This window comes from Archocentrus centrarchus, chromosome 4, assembly GCF_007364275.1.
Source record: "Archocentrus centrarchus isolate MPI-CPG fArcCen1 chromosome 4, fArcCen1, whole genome shotgun sequence".
In the NCBI taxonomy this organism is placed as follows: domain Eukaryota; kingdom Metazoa; phylum Chordata; class Actinopteri; order Cichliformes; family Cichlidae; genus Archocentrus; species Archocentrus centrarchus.
Window position 1 is genome coordinate 7,741,648 of NC_044349.1, and position 16,883 is coordinate 7,758,530.

Below are 16,883 nucleotides of genomic sequence, written 5' to 3' on the forward strand. Positions count from 1 at the left end.
ACAATTTTAAAAACACAGATTCATGTACATGTACAAATATTATCAAGACCAGTGACTGTTAGGTGTGTCCTTTCGTACACAATACATTACATTTAAATACATTTAAAATACAACAAGAAATCACTAGAACTGCAACACAGTTTTAAAACTGCTATTTTGAGTAACTATTAAAAGATTAAAAGAAAAAAATAAAGGTCCATGTCAACAACAAAGTAAACATGCATCCATCAACTCTGATTTGCCACTGCCAAAAAGGCCTAAGGCAGTATATTTAGTATTTTTCCTTCCCGTTCTTCTAAAATACTTTGTTCCAATGAAAAAGAAATGTGCACAGGTTCTTTTATAAACACCACATGCTTTAAACCCATCAGACTCAGAATGCTTAAACCCTTATACAATGCAAACATTGGTCTAATCTCCAGCATCAGGTCACATGCAACACACCACACACAGCAACAGTGATATGACAAACTGGAGGCTGGTTCCTTTTAGTCATATTGTTAGGCAGAAACCTTTAATCTCCAGAGAGTCAACTTCTGCAGGAGGCATAAGACCCAAGAGGGAATTCCCTTCCTAATCTCATCACCACTTGTCTTCAGTTGGCCTCTATCTCCCAGGGCCTCATGCGCAGCTCTGTTCAGCAGGTCCACAGCCCCTACCACTCCTGTTGGCAAATATAGCTCCAGAGAACAGGTGGAGGCATGAGGCAGACGTGCATCTGGCATGTTTTCATCCTGGAAATTGAATTTACAGTGAGGGAAATGTGAAGATTCATCTCAATCTCAAGTGGGGGGTGGGGGGCTATATTTTATGATCGTATCAGGTGAATAGTTTCATCCAGATATAAAAATATCCAGGTAAAATTGAAAATATGATGCTGGTGGTAAGTCCTGTGACTACACATCAAAAGGAGTGGGGAAATTTTTCATGTTAAATACCAACCTGGGAGTAAAAACATATATTAGTCTGGAGAAGCCTAGAGGTGGCAAATTGTCAGCTCCAATTCTGAAAGCAAGGAGGTCGTCAAACGAAAACTCTGTCTTGCCATCTGATTGCGTACAGAGAGGAAATATTTTACCCAACACAAAACACAGAGCATGTTTATGCTTTGCCACTTTTTTTTTGCTTCCATCCAACCCTCCATTCTTACCGTCTTCTAAGGTGAGGACTGTTTCCCAGTGTCCAGCTGTGGCTTCCTCAGCTGCCCCAGGCGACTAATAAATAAATAAATATTTATTTAATATTTCATCAGAACGGGCTGAACAGATTTCAGAGATTTTCTGAATTTTCCAATTAGGGTGGACACGGCTAAGAGTCAGGCTTTGAAATGAATTAAATCTGTCTGTTAATTAATAAGCTGGAGTGGAAGATTGCTGCCACTTCTCCTCCCCTGCTTGTACTTCGAGGATTCTGACAGTCTGATTCGGGGTGTTGATTCATTTAAACTAACATATTAATCCTGCTGTAACCAGGTTTTTATAAGGCAAAATAAATCAATATGTTGACCAATTTTAAAACAATTTACTAAGAGATTTAATTTTTAATAATCCACATTAACTGTTTTACTTTTTGGTGCAGTTGAGGATCCTATATTGTTCTTTTGAATTTTTTTTTTTTTTTTTTTTGTGAATTCTTATGACCAATTCATTTTTTTGTTGCTTTTTGGTTTCTTTTTGTTGGTTTGGGAGCAGACAGACTCATGGGCATGGGGTTTTGGGGGTATTACAGAGAAGCTACAAAGAAGCGAGACTGCAACTCTGCTTCCCGGTCTCAACGCTGGATAGTCACGTGTTGGGGGGTTTAATATATTTGTCCAAATTCCTAGAACTGAGGGCAAGACCAGGTTTTCCCCAGAAAAGTTTCCCAATTATCAATAAAGACCACATCATCCACAAAAGCAGAAATGAGATCCTGAGGCCACCAAGGCAGAAGCCTTCCACCACTTGACTATGCCTAGAAATTTTGTCTGTAAAATTACAAACAGAATTGATGTCGAAGGGCAGCCCTGACAGAGTCCAACACACACTGGAAATGAGTCAGACTTATTGTCGGCAAGCACCCCACCACCACCCCACAGAATACCCCGAGGGATCCAGTCAAGTGTTTTCTCCAAGTCTACATGTAGACTGGATGGGGAAACTCCCACACACTCTTGAAAAGGATAAAGAGCTGGTCCAGCATTCCACAAGCAGGACGAAAACCACATTATCCCTCTTAAATGCTAGGTTACACTTGTGCAGTGCATAATGCTTTAATTACTGTTAATTATCAAGCAGGAACTTGTGCAGGCTCTGTCAGGATGTTGTGGCACTAAAATGTGAATGAATTTGAGCTAAATAACTTGGTCCTATTTATTTCTAGTATTATTAGTTGTGACAACTGGCATTACCTTTTGATTTATTTATTATTTGTGTTTAATTTATTATAGGGTGTATCCTGCCTTTCGCCCTATGATTGCTGGGATAGGCTCCAGCATCCCTACCCCCTGGAACAAGGATATGCGGAAGAGAATGGATGGATGGATATTCCAATTTATTTATATTTTTTATATTGTATTTAGATTTTATTTATATATATATATTCAGCTTTTTATTTTCAATTTAGTATTTATTTTCAAGAGATTGTAGATTTCAAAGTTATCATTGTTCTTTAAGTGCAATAAATGCAGTGTTTACAAGTCAGTGAGTAATCGTGTTAAATAATCGCGATTTCAATATTGACCAAAATAATCATGATTATGATTTTTTTCCATTATTGAGCAGCCCTACCATAAAGAGATCTTAAATGAAGACTTATTCAAATCAGGAAAATGCTGAGCAATTACAACAAGAGGCTTAATAACAACTGCAGGTGAAATATGAATCACCTCAAAGAAACACAATATGGCCACTAAGAAGAGGAATCACAGCCTCCAAAAAAGGCACAAATCTATCACAAAATGATTTAAAAAGGACCACAGAGGAAAAACAAGGACAAAACATGAAAAAATATTTTTTTAAAAAGAAAAAACATTTCTGTGTAGGGCAGCCTGTTATCTCACAGCTGTTCAGGACCAAGCCAACTGAATCTTTAAAGTCAATCTTAAAAAAAATACTGCAGGGAAATCAAGCTAAGAACAGAAGAAATGCAGAGTTGTTTTTGAATACTTCTGAGTAGTCATGATGGCTCAGGATATATAAAGCACCATGTCCAGAGATCCTGAGGACCTGCTCTCCAGTCCAGCCTTCTGCAGGAGTGTCTGGGACAAACAGCACCCTGGTGCCCTGCACACACTTGAATAACAACCACATGCATAAATATTAAGATTCATTTTTAAACCAACCAGTAAAATCTACACATGTTAACGTAAGGCTTGTTCTTTAAGACACCTCAGACAGAATTCATCTCACACCCACCTGCAGATATGTAAAGCCAAACGTTTGTCCTGTCTGTTTTACAAAGTGCTCTTGGAAGAGCATCGCCAGCCGGCTCTGCACCTGAGTGGCTGTCCAGCTGCTGTCAATGGTGATGCGAGCACTCATTCCCATGGCTGCCAGAGCTGCTTGGTCTTTGCTCTGTGGAACAATTTGTCTGGAAGAACATAAAATAATATTTACTTCACTGATATATGTTATTGCACAGTATAGTATTACAGAGTATGATTCAAATTTAGCTGTTTAAATATAGTTTATTGCCATAATCATTATTTCATAAACAGTGGCTACTGAAATAAACATTGATTGAGCTAAACTGGCATTTTGGATCAAATTTGATGGTATTCTGATCATTACGTTTAAAAGTCATAAGGCAAAAGTAACACATTTTGCAGGGGGTTGCAAAGAAAATTAGGATTCACTTGCTCTGGTGCATAAATGCTCACATAAGTCTTGGGTTTTTGAGATCTTATGGACCAAAATTTTAGCCAGGAAGATGTTCTGATTCATCTTGCATCCACTGAAAGGTTAGAGGAATCATCAGATTGGTTCATGAATATCCACTCCAAATATCTTACCAATCTAAAAAATGTCTCTTAACAAAAATAAAATTCTACCAGTAATCTTGGTTAGAAAAGGCTATCCTTCTCTACATGAACACTCACCTGTCCAGCTGTGACATACAGTGTCCTCTAGGTAGACAGATCACATCTTTAACCACCAGCCTTTTCTTCTGAGGAATCAGCCTCTTCCATCTGAGACAATCAGCTTTGTTAAGGGACGGCTGAAATGCGCAGAATAACGCCACAGTATTACTGCAATGTGTTGGACTCACAAAGTGAAGAATCCTAAATTAATCCTGGTGCATCTAGGACAAGGGAAAAACCCATTTTGGATATGAGGGATACCATGACTGTACCTTTGCTAGCTGATTTTTTGACTCACTGATGGGAGGAAACACCTACAGGAAAGAAAAACAAAAAAGGGTGAATAAAAACAGCAAATCTGAGATAACTTGAACTTTGAGCTTACTAACCTCTAGCTCCATCTCAATTTTTTGCCTGTAGACCACAACCGAGTACTGAGGCTTTTCCCGGCCTGGGGACGTTATTTTGAGTTTGGCCTGGAGTCTGGGTTGAGTCTGGACCTGCAGCTCAGGATCTTGCACACAGTTAGGGACTACAGGACTCTCCAAGCATCTCTGTGAACAAAAGGAAGAGGAGGAGATGGCTGCTTATGCATGAGCACACAAATCATCCAACAAAAGAATGTGATTTTGCACTACTGACAGTGAGGCAGCAAACCACCATTATTGTTCTGAATACATAAGCACTTAAAAAACAGAGTTTAGATGAGGATAAACTGTTGTGTATGGCACAGGCCTTAAAAATTCCTATTTCACAGTCTTTGCACTTTGAGTGATGGTTCCCAGCTGTTTTGACCCCTGATCCCTTAAAATATGCCCCCATCCTTATTTTATCTGAGTAATTTTACAAGGTACAAATTAAACAGTAATTCAAAGTGAAAAGGACAAAGATTAGAGGAAAGTGCTTTTTGAAAACTAAGCATAACCTGGTGAAGCAGAAATGTTTTCTGCTATCTTATCTTCTCAATGGTCTTGTTATCTCCCATGTTGAGGTCTGCTCATTGCACTTCCTATCTTTGACATATTAACAGCAGCTGGAATGACCAATATCTACTTTTCTCATTGATTTGTTGAGTTGGAAGTTTTCAGTACTTTCAATAGTACTATTGAAAACAGTGCAGAGTTGGCACTTTTCTGCCAATTCAGTCTTGGTGCTGGTGCTGGCATAGCTGATTATTAGAATTCCAGCACCACGATTATTGCAGCTGACCAATCAGTGTTTTAATGTCTGGTTGTCTTTTTTTCCTTGAAGTTGCAAAGTTATGACATCACATAAATGTGAATGGACAGTCCCATTATTGGACCTGAAGCAAAACTGATTATGAGCACGTTGGGATAATGCCAAAACAACAATTAGATCATGCGCCAGTGTGTAGTCTGTTTCCTTTTGAGAAACAACCCACAACTCAACAGGTTTGACAACAGATTATTATTTAGCTATACTAGCAGAATTTGTGGGAATTTATATGGGAAGAAAATCATAGCAGGCAGAATATGGGCTAGATCTGCTAATCATTGATGATGTTCTTGCTTTAGAGAGGTTATTTCAACATCATCAAAAAAAAAAGGTAGAAAATATGTTTCTGTTAAAAACTATTAAATGCTTTGGCTCCACAAAGACAAATGTTCTGTATGTTCACTCACCAGCCACTTTGTTATGTACATAAATATCTAATTGGTGCTACAGCAGCAGAAGACCACACCTGGTGCACCACTGGTCAGCTGAGACCAGGAAACTGAGGCTATAATTTGCACAGGCTCACCAAAATTCAGCAACAGAAGATCATAAAAACACTGCTTAGTCGGATGAGCCTTGATTTCTGTTCCAACATTCAGATGGTCAGGTTAGAATTTTGGATAAACAACATGAAAGTATGGATCTACCCTGCCTTGTTTGAAAGGTTCAGGCTGCTGGTGGTGGTCTAATGATGTGGGGGATATTTTCTTTTGATTCTCCGGGCCCCTTAATACCAACATATACCCAAACAGCACCACCCGCCTGACTGTTGTTGAACATGTTCATCCCTTTATGTAGCCATCTTCTGAAGGCTGCTTCCAGCAGGATCACGGTCCATATCACAAAGCTCAAATAATTTCAAATGGGTTGAACATGACAGTTCACTGCCCTCAAATGGCCTCCAGATCTCAATCTAATAGTGCATCTTTGGGATGTGGTGAAATGGGAGATATAAATCATGGTTCTGTAGCTGGCAAATCCCCTCTATTGTGTGATACTCTCATGTCAATATGTACTAGAGTCCATAAGAAAAGTTTCACCTTGTTGAATCTATGCCATGAAGAATTAAGGTAGTTCTAAATTCTAGCATAATGTCAGGTGAGTGTTTAAAAACAACCTTACCGTACTGAATAGATAAGAAGCAGGACTTTGATACTCTGACGTGTATTTATATGTAAGATCTAAGATTAGTCAAATTGTATTGGATCTGAACATGTTATTCTGCCACTCTGCACATCATATGAGATTTAAATCTTAAAGAAGTTTTCTGGATGCTAACCTATTAAAATGGGTAGCATATGACAGTAATTTTATACCACACAAATATGACAAAGGATTTAAACAGTGGACAAATAAGGGAATCACAGCGTGGTGCATTTTGATGAAAGAAGGACAGCTGGAGAGTTTACAAAATATTAAAGAAACTTATAACCTAGATAAGAACGAATTTTATAGATACCTACAACTTAGAGCTTATTATATGAAAGAGATCAGGACAGACCCAACCAGGGAAGTACACCAGATAATCCAAACAATAATCAACGCCTATAAAGAAAGTAAAGTTAGAGTCATATCCAGGCTATATAAAAACTTGCTCATAAACAGATCCTCCACCAAATACATAAAAGAAAAATGGGAATCAGAATTTAATATAAAAATCACAGATGAAGAATGGCTAAACATGTGGAGGTTCCATACCACAACCACAAATTCAAGGATCTGGAGGGAATTCTCCTGGAAAAATTTAATACTTTTTTTATATCACCCAAGGTCAAAAGTTAACAGTTAAGCAAAAGTGTACCCTGCTGGCGAGACTGTGGAAAATTAGACGCAGATCTGGCACACATCTTTTGGAAATGTGATAAAATAACACAATTTTGGAAGATGTTAAGTAATTCACTCCTGAAAATACTTGGTTACAAAACTCCTATGACCTGCACCACACTATACCTGTGTAATTTTCCTGAAGAAGGTATACAAAAAAGAGACAGATATTTGGTTAAAATACTGCTAGTAGCTGGTAAAAAGGCAATTACAAGGAAATGGGGGAAAAAAGACCCCCCTACTATGGACCAATGGATACAGACGGTAGAAGAAATTCAACTTATGGAAAAGATAACACACCGCTTAAAGCTACAAGAAGACCAACACCAAAAGAAATGGTCAAAATGGACAGTATACAGAACAGCGACAAAGAACCCAGGACAATCTTGATTGAATAAAGGAAAAGAGGAACATGGACTTTTGCTTGGACTGCTGCTCCCAACTGCTGACTATGGTTATATGTATATGGATGTTTTGTTTGTAACAGTTTGTTCTGATTATAAAAATATGATAATAAAAACAAAGTGGAAAAAAAAAAAAAGAAGTTTTCTGATGGGATCAGCACTCGACCATCTGTAGCACATATAAAGTCTTGTACTAAAGTATAAAAGAAGACTCACGTGTTGAAAGCTGTGTTCCTCCTCCTCATGTGTTATCACCACCTTACAAAGCTCATTGGAAGAAAACACTTTCATCTCAATGTTTTCTTTGATGACCAGCTGCACTGGCTTCCTCTCACACGGCCTCCTTTCTAAAGTGACAACAGCCTTAACAAATTCCATCTTTGCTTTTTGTCTTTCTTATTATTTTCTCATTTACTGCATCATTCTTGTGAAATGACTCTGAGCTTTTTTCATGCCGGGTAAGTTTTCTGCTTCCTCTCCAGGTTCACCCCAACCTTCAGATCTTCCTTAGTTGAACCAAAGATCTAATCAGGTGAGCTCTCATTATCTCAAGCTGCAACTTATCAGTCCAAACCGCTGGTTGGCTCGCATTTGTGCCTTCAGACTGTGATTGGTTGTGTGGATAATGTGGACACTGATATTGGTTGAGAGGTCTGTTAAAAAGCTCTACCTGGTTCAAATGCTGTAAATCATGTTTCTACAGAGCTTAAAGGAGGGTTTTTTTCCTTAGGTGGCTGACGCAGTTATGGTAAATAGTCGCTTATCATGTTACCCTCAAAATCTCTTTAATCTTTAGACTGATTAAATTACTGCTTTAAGGCTATCATACCATTAACAAAACAAAAGTAGCAATTTACCTTACAATCAAATGTGGACTTTGAGAGGAAACTAATTTGTAACTCTTCATATTTCAAAATCCATCTTTTTTTAATTCTCTGCTTTAAAATTTTTATTTTAGCTTCATTTGCATTTTCCAGTCTTACAAGTCCAATAAAAGAAGACATTTGTTGATCTCTGTTTTGAAACAGCATAAAATAGCAGATAATAAGAAGTCATTAAGAAATTACTTACACTTGCAGACTTCAGCAGGAGCTCAGATAACAGATACTAGGGAACAGTGATCCATTGTTTAGTTATGTGTAATCATTTCTGTGAAACTGTGGTGACTAATCAAACCACACACTAAACAGTCTTTGATCAATATCCCAGTCAACTCAAGGAACAAGGACAGTTGTCAGCTGAGAAACTTCAAACTCACCAGAAACTGAATATTTACTGTTTAATATCCTACATGAGCTTCAAACAAACCAGATAAAATATGTTGGATGAATGGCATAATTTGCTTTGTGCATCTCTTGAAACATGAATCAGAAAGTTACACATTTCTTTTGAAGTTCTCAGCACTGAAAGTTTAGCTCCTAAATCATCTCATACCTGCACAGTTAACCTGCACACAACTGTAACTCACCTAGATCGTTCAGTTCTGTTTTATTTCCTCCTTGCTGCAAGCGAAAGTAAGCAAAGTGGTTGTGTTTCTGTCTCTGTGCAGATGAAGATCTTCCAGAAATAAATTCACATGCATGACCTGTATGCTACCTGCAGTGTACTCTAAACATTATGCGGTAGCCTACATCTGACCTCAGTGGTCTTCTTGTTAGTCTTCTTTTTTCCGTTAGTTAATTACTCCTTGGATCTGTGTTTTGTGACCTATATTCCACTTGGAGGTCCAAGGTACCAAGTGAGCACTCTGTGTAGGTTGATGGTTGTCATCCTGCCTATGAGTCAGAGTGCCCCTGGTTGCCCTCTAATGCTTGTTTTATGCTTGAGTGGGGGTAAATTGGAGTTAAACTAATTCCGTTTAGTTTCTTTTTTTTAACCCCCCCCCCATTCAAGAAAAATCAGTGAAAGGCTCATCTCACATTTACTATAAAACTTCTTGATGATCCCCAAGACTTTTGAGAAAATATTCTATGGACTGACGAGACAAAAATGTAACTTTTTGGAAGGCTTGAGTCCCGTTACATCTGTCATAAAATTAACTATCCATTCATCCATTCTCTTCTGCATATCCTTTTCAGGGTCGCTGGAGCCTATCACAGCTATCACATGGCATGAGACAGTACACCGTGTACAGGTCACCAGCCTGTCGCAGGGCCAACACGGAGAGAGAGACAATGGGGCAATTTAGAATAGCCAGTTAACCTAACCCCACTAAAGGCATATCTTTGGACTGTGGGAAGAAACTGGAGTATACCCACATGGGGACATGGGGAGAAGATGCAAACTCCACACAGAAAGTCCCTGGCCAAGGTAGATTCTAAACAGGGCCTTCTTGCTGTGAGGCAACAGTGCTAACCACCAAGCCACCGTGTTGCCCATAAAAAGAACATCAGACCAACAGTCAAACATGGTGATGATCTGGGGCTGCTTTAATGCTTTAAGACCTGGATGACTTGCAGTAACTGTTGGAATCATGAATTCTGCTCTCTACCAGAAAATCCTCAAGGAGAAGGTCCAGCCATCAGTTCGTGCTCTGAAACTCAAGCACACTCAAGTTATACAGCAAGATAATAATCCAAAAAAAGCCACCAAAATAGGCTCTTCAGGCTCAAAAATCCTCCAAAGTGGCTAAGTTAAAACAATTCTGCAAAGGAGACCTTGTGAAGGACTCATTGCCAGGTCCATGCCAGGGTGCTGGAAAGGAGGGTCCGCCCATTAGTCGAACCTCAGATCCAGGAGGAACAATGCGGTTTTCGTCCTGGTCGCGGAACGCTGGACCAACTCTTTATTCTCTCAAGGATATTCGAGTGTACGTGGAAGTTTGCCCAACCAGTCTACATGTGCTTTGTGGACTTGGAGAAGGCATTCGACTGTGTCCCTCGGGGTATCCTGTGGGAGGTCCTGCAGGAGTATGGGGTGTCTGGCCCGTTGTTGCGGGCCATTCAGTCTCTGTACAACCGCAGTGAGAGCTTGGTCCGTATAGCCGGTAATAAGTCGGATCAGTTTCCTGTGGGTGTTGGACTCTGTCAGGGCTGCCCTTTGTCACCAATTCTGTACATAAATTTTATGGACAGAATTTCTAGGCATAGCCAAGTGGTGGAAGGCTTCTTCCTTGGTGGCCTAAGAGTCTCATCTCTGCTCTTTGCAGATGATGCGGTCCTGTTGGCTTCATCAGGTGGTGGCCTCCAGCTCGCAGTAGAATGGTTCGCAGCCGAGTGTGAAGCGGCTGGCATGAGAATCAGCACCTCTAAGTCTGAGGCCATGATCCTCAGCCGGAAAAGGGTGGAGTGCCCTCTCCAGCTCAGGGACGAGTTCCTGCCCCAAGTGGAGGAGTTCAAGTATCTCGGGGTCTTGTTCATGAGTGACAGGAGAAGGGAGCGGGAGATTGACAGACGGATCAGGGCTGCTTCTGCGGACACTGCACCGGTCTGTCGTGGTGAAGAGGGAGCTTAGTGTAAAAGCGAAGCTCTCGATTTACCGGTCGATTCACGTTCCTACCCTCACCTATGGTCACGAGCTTTGGGTAGTGGCCGAAGGAATAAGATCACGAATACAAGCAGCAGAAATTTGTTTCCTTTGGAGGGTGGCTGGCCTCTCCCTTAGAGATAAGGTGAGGAGTGCAGCCATCCAGGAGGGGCTCAGAGTAGAGCCGCTGCTCCTCCACATCGAAAGGAGCCAGTTGAGGTGGCTCGGGCATCTGATTAGGATGCCTCCTGGTCGCCTCTTGGGTGAGGTGTTCCAGGCATGTCCCACCGGGAGGAGGCCCCGTGGTAGACCCAGGACACGCTGGAGGGATTATATCTCTGGGCTGGCCTGGGAACACCTTGGGGTCCCTCCAGGTAAGCTGGAGAAGGTGGCTGGGGAGAGGGAAGCCTGTGCTTCTCTGCTTAGGCTTCTGCCCCCGCGATCCGGCCCTGGATAAGCGGAAGAGAGAGGGAGGGATGGATGGATCGATGGATCATTGCCAGTTATCTGAAACACCTGATTGCAGTTCTTGCTGCCAAAGTTGGTGCAACCATTTATTTGATTTAGGGAGCAAATGCTTTTTCACACAGGACCAAGTACTGTAGGTTTGTTTTTTCCTTTTAATTCTGTAAAGTCTGAACCATGAAATAATTGCCAGAACATGTAACTTTTTTGAACAATATGATAAATAAATTGTGTTTTTCTTTGACGACTGACATCCGGTATGCTAGGTGAGTCCCCAACCATGATCTTTGCTACACCCACAGAGCTGGCATCAGAAGCAGGGGCTGTGGTGGAGCAAAGAGAGTTATTGACCTCCAGAAATTTTTCCAGGTAATGCAGAGCTGAGGCTGCATAAGGCACCAGTTTCATCGACAAGCAGTGAGGGTTCACAACCAGCTAGCTTCATTAGTCAAAGTAGTGAATATTGATTAGGATTAGTTGATAAGCGATGTTTATTTCACTCTGTTTTTAATGGTTCACTGCCACTCCCAACCGCACCACCAGCAATATTCGCCACTCAAGATGCATTAATAGAAATAAGATTGGCTAAATCTGGGCAGAGCAATCACTCAGATAAGTGGAAATCACAGTATTGAGTGCTACAATTCTTGCAGCAAGCAAAATGATTGTCTGCATGCTCTGTTGTGCCAAACACTATTTATGTGCCAAGAGGAGCTGTATTGTAGGCTCCTCTTGTTAGTTTATTTTATTTTCTTTCTTTGGTTCTTTATTTACAAGTTTAACACCAGAGCCAAGACACAGTAAGCCCCAGACCCAGGACCAGCACACAGTCCAATTCATACCACATTTAAATGAAAGATGGCTAATGACCCCTGGATCATCCAGTTTAAAATTTTTGCCATTATTGGGTCGGGAACATAGTCTGTACTCGTCACGGCAGGGGCTGTGTGCTGGAAAGGGTAGGACCCAAATGCAGGACACATGAACTGGAGCTTAACTCTAAACAGCTTTATTTGCTGGAGGCTCACAAATTATAAACAAACAAAAACTCAAAACACAACAAAATCTCAACCAAGGCTGTAAATACAAAACAAGCCTGGGAGAACAAGAAGGAAGACTAAACTGGGAGACACACAGCTAAGGGGTAACACTGACAACACCGCAAAAACAACCTAGACAACACTGAGACCTTAAATACCTTAGAGCATAATCAGGGGAAATGAAACAGGTGAAAACACAGGTGAATAACATAACACTAATGAACAGGGGAAAGCAAAACAGAACACAATACACAGAGACCAGAATACTATCAAAATAAAACAGGAAGTCAAACAAAGGAACAGAGATGTGGAACTTACACTGAACACCGGGAAACACAAGGAACTAGAAAATCAAACACCATAACAAAAGAAAAACCCCAAAACAGTCAAAATAAAGCCAAAACAAAACACACAGGGTCCAACGGACCCCGGACCATGACAGTACTGGGCACAGGGTTTACATTTGTAAGCCTGTTACCTCACTGTGTATGAATGAATGAATGAATGAATGAATGAAGTTTATTGCCATGTGGGTGAACAAGTTCACACATTGGAAATTGCAGTTCAATTGTAGCTCTAGTTATTAGTTTGTTTTTGATTTCAAAACCACTTTTACCCTGTCTCAGTGACGTGTCTAATCTTTGCAGTCACTGTGGTGGCAAAAGTTGCTCAAAGTTGCACTTTGAAACAAGTGCTATTGTTTCAAACAGAAGCCCCAGATTCCCTCTTCACCTGCTGTTTTTTGTTTGTTTTGTGATATGACTTTGCTAAGAAATGTGAATTCAGCTCCAAGAGTATATTGTACTGCATAATAACACTAGATCCAACAATGTATGAGATTCTTCTCTCAATATTTTTCTTAATTTTTTTTCTTAAATTTTTAGAAGCATGATTGGTCACTCCTGAGAACACATCTCCACTGCTCTCGAGTCCAGTGGTGGTGTACTTTACACAACAAAGCAACATGTAACACTGAAACAGAGTTGACACAGAGAACACAGGAGGGCAGGGAGACAACCTCAGGGAAATAACTATGAATGATAACAATAATTGCAAATAAAGGAAACATAACCTGAGAATATCATGGAAAGCAAAACAGGAACTAAGGCTACAATATGAAAATCTAAATAACAAGAATAAAGAACAAACTAAGGAGAAAATATAATAATACACTAAAATGTTGAACTCAAAGTGCAGGGTCAAAGACACCAGATCATGACACTTCCTCCAAATTTTAGTTATACGTTAAAGCATAACTCAAAATGTGCAAAATACAAGGAGTGCTCTCACATCTGGAAAGAAGTCCTTGAGTATAAAAGAATCACTCATAATATGTTTTGTCAGTAACTGACAATTGATTTTCCTAATTTGAGGTACAATATTTATGCACTCGGTATGGTTCACTCACTGTAATTTCCAGATGAAATGTCCTGGTTTGAGATTGACATCTGTATTGGCACCTGAACCAAAAACACATTTCCAATTCTCACTTTTATGTAAAATATAACCTAGTGTGGTACATCAATTGCATAGCTGAATGTAATTCAATCTTGTGTTTACTCAGAAATGCATGTCTTGACAGAGATGAACATATATTTCAAGATATGATAAAAACAATTGAAGTAAACTTCTGCCTCACATTATTTTAAAACAGACATCCTTGAATTATTGTCTTCATACGTTCACTTTTGATGTCTGTTGATATGAAGTTTTTATGGGCTCACTGTCAGTTTTTGAATCTTTGTCACAGAGAGACTGTAGGCTGTTCCATGCAGGATCTGGTTGCTAAAAAACTAAACAGAGACAAAATATATGAATGTTTATCTAATTTTCTGATCATTCAAAGTAAGTTGTAAAGAATCCACAAAGCAAACTAATTTTAAATAAGATAATTTTATATAGCTTACCTCTTCAAGAAGTTGGATGATGGTTGCATTGCTGACCTCTCCATAAGTAGTTACCCTCATTTTTATATGTGCTAGTGCTTGCAAGCCTGTAGGGTTTAAAAACACTGCATTTAGAAGTGAATAATAGAATATAATAATAAATAATCTGTAAAGCTTCTAATGCTTGAGGCAATAAGAGTTTGGATGCATATATTTATCAGTGCAGCACCGGTGGGTGTCGGTGGTGGGAGAGGCGTGGTGGCTGGCACTGGGGCGATGGCGGTGGCTGGGGCGATGGTGGTGGTGGTGGTGGCGGTGGTGGTGGCAGTTGTGGTGGCTGGCTCTGGGGCGATGGTGGTGGTAGTTGTGGTGGCTGGCTCTGGGGCAATGGTGGTGGTGGTGGTGGTGGCTGGCTCTGGGGCAATGGTGGTGGTGGTGGCTGACTCTGGAGCGATGGTGGTGGTGGTGGTGGGAGTTGTGGTGGCTGGCTCTGGGGCGATGGTGGTGGTGGTGGCTGGCTCTGGGGCGATGGTGGTGGTGGTGGCTGGCTCTGGGGCAATGGTGGTGGTGGTGGCTGACTCTGGAGCGATGGTGGTGGTGGTGATGGTGGTAGTTGTGGTGGCTGGCTCTGGAGCGATGGTGGTGGTGGTGGCTGACTCTGGAGCGATGGTGGTGGTGGTGGTAGTTGTGGTGGCTGGCTCTGGGGAGATGGTGGTGGTGGTAGTTGTGGTGGCTGGCTCTGGGGCGATGGTGGTGGTGGTGGTAGTTGTGGTGGCTGGCTCTGGGGTGATGGTGGTGGGAGTTGTGGTGGCTGGCTCTGGGGCGATGGTGGTGGCTGACTCTGGAGCGATGGTGGTGGTGGTGGTAGTTGTGGTGGCTGGCTCTGGGGCGATGGTGGTGGTGGTGGTGGTAGTTGTGGTGGCTGGCTCTGGGGTGATGGTGGTGGGAGTTGTGGTGGCTGGCTCTGGGGCGATGGTGGTGGCAGTTGTGGTGGCTGGCTCTGGAGCGATGGTGGTGGGCTCTGGGATGGTGGGCTCTAGGGTGGTGGTGCTGGTCACCTGTGCCATTGTTCCTGTCGATGTAACAGTTGATACTGATATCAATACTTGTGAAAGTTGCCATCAAATAGTTCGACTTTCCAAGTCTTACATGAGTATTTATTATAACATGGTCACTTTCATTTTGTACTCTATATAAAATAAGTACAGTAGAACCACTTTACAAATTAATGATAGTCTCTGTATATTGTAGCTATCTATCTGGTTTTCTCTATTTCTTTGTTCTGTGTGTAATTTTAACTGCTTGATTTATTGTTATTTTTTGTTTATTTAATACAATAGTATTAATAGATAATTTAATTTCACTGTATCCACAATGACTTTTGCTTTATGTATATACTAGATCATCTAAACAGAGGCTGATCAGTGTTTTGCCATGTATGGGAACTGTTCTTCTATGCACTTTTATTTTATTTTCAGGGCTTTAGCAACAATAAATAAGACAGTTGTTGATTTTTCCATGTGATTTCAGGCATCCTGATAATGTAAGCAAGAACTATTAATTTGTCCAGTAAGCCAACTTACTGAAGTACTTTATTATTTTATACTTGTAACCTAAGTGAGCTTTAAGCAAACAATTATAGTTACTTCTATCATTGGTACATACATTTATCCTGTCATTTCTCAATGTACAGTAATGTGTACCAAAAAAAAAAACAAAAAAAAAACAGTGGAAGCTGTCTGGAAATTTTTTGTTTTTAATCACAATATCAATTACTTTTACGGCATACTCTGAAACATTGCAAAAATCTAGCAACATTTTCTGTACTTTAAAATAAATGTAATTTAGTTATTAGTAGCCCAGTTAGGCTGTTAACAAAATACAAGTACAAACAATGATAAAGCTGTGACTTGTAATAAATACTTACTTTGTGCTGCATGAAAATATCCAAGCAGAAATATCCAACAAAGGATTCTTCTTTCCATGGTGACTGTTGTTACTTCTCACTACTGACTGTTTTCTGATTGAACATTGTACTTGAACCATGAAGTGCTCCTCCTCCTCACTATTCAAAAACGGTTGTGAAAGAGAAAGCATCAATGACAGAGGCTATTGTCATACATACCGAAAACCTCTATGTCTATATAATGTAGGGCAAAATATTAAAATGCATCACACAGTTGAGAAAAATCTGCAGTGGTCTTACATCACACAGCATTAAGGTGGCATTAGAGTTTATAAGAGTAAATGTCACCACACTCAGTTTGTAGTGTCTAGTATGGCTTCACTTAAGTGAAAGACTCTCATTCTCATTGTAGACTAGTGATGAGAGTGTGCAACTGAAGCTTCTATACGTGCTTCGAACCCTGGGCTTACAACTCCATAGAACCACTGCTTCGAAGCTTGCTTCAGGGCGAAGAAAATTACATAACATATGACGTCCAAAGCAGCAACTGCTTCATTCCTGAAATGAATCACAGGACTGGTTCAGCCATTTTCAAAA

At 40.5% G+C, this 16,883-nt stretch overlaps 1 protein-coding gene across 1 annotated transcript; it reads right to left on the reverse strand.

The window, feature by feature from the left end:
- Positions 1–232: 232 nt before the first annotated feature.
- On the reverse strand, positions 233–8,025 carry LOC115779497 (uncharacterized). Its single transcript, XM_030728191.1, has 8 exons — positions 7,741–8,025; positions 4,450–4,614; positions 4,333–4,374; positions 4,079–4,197; positions 3,396–3,570; positions 3,147–3,272; positions 1,151–1,214; positions 233–1,048 (listed from the first exon to the last, which is right to left on the reverse strand). Exons 1-8 carry the CDS (start codon positions 7,900–7,902, stop codon positions 897–899), a joined length of 1,005 nt encoding a protein of 334 aa, XP_030584051.1. The 5' UTR covers positions 7,903–8,025; the 3' UTR covers positions 233–896.
- Positions 8,026–16,883: the final 8,858 nt, after the last annotated feature.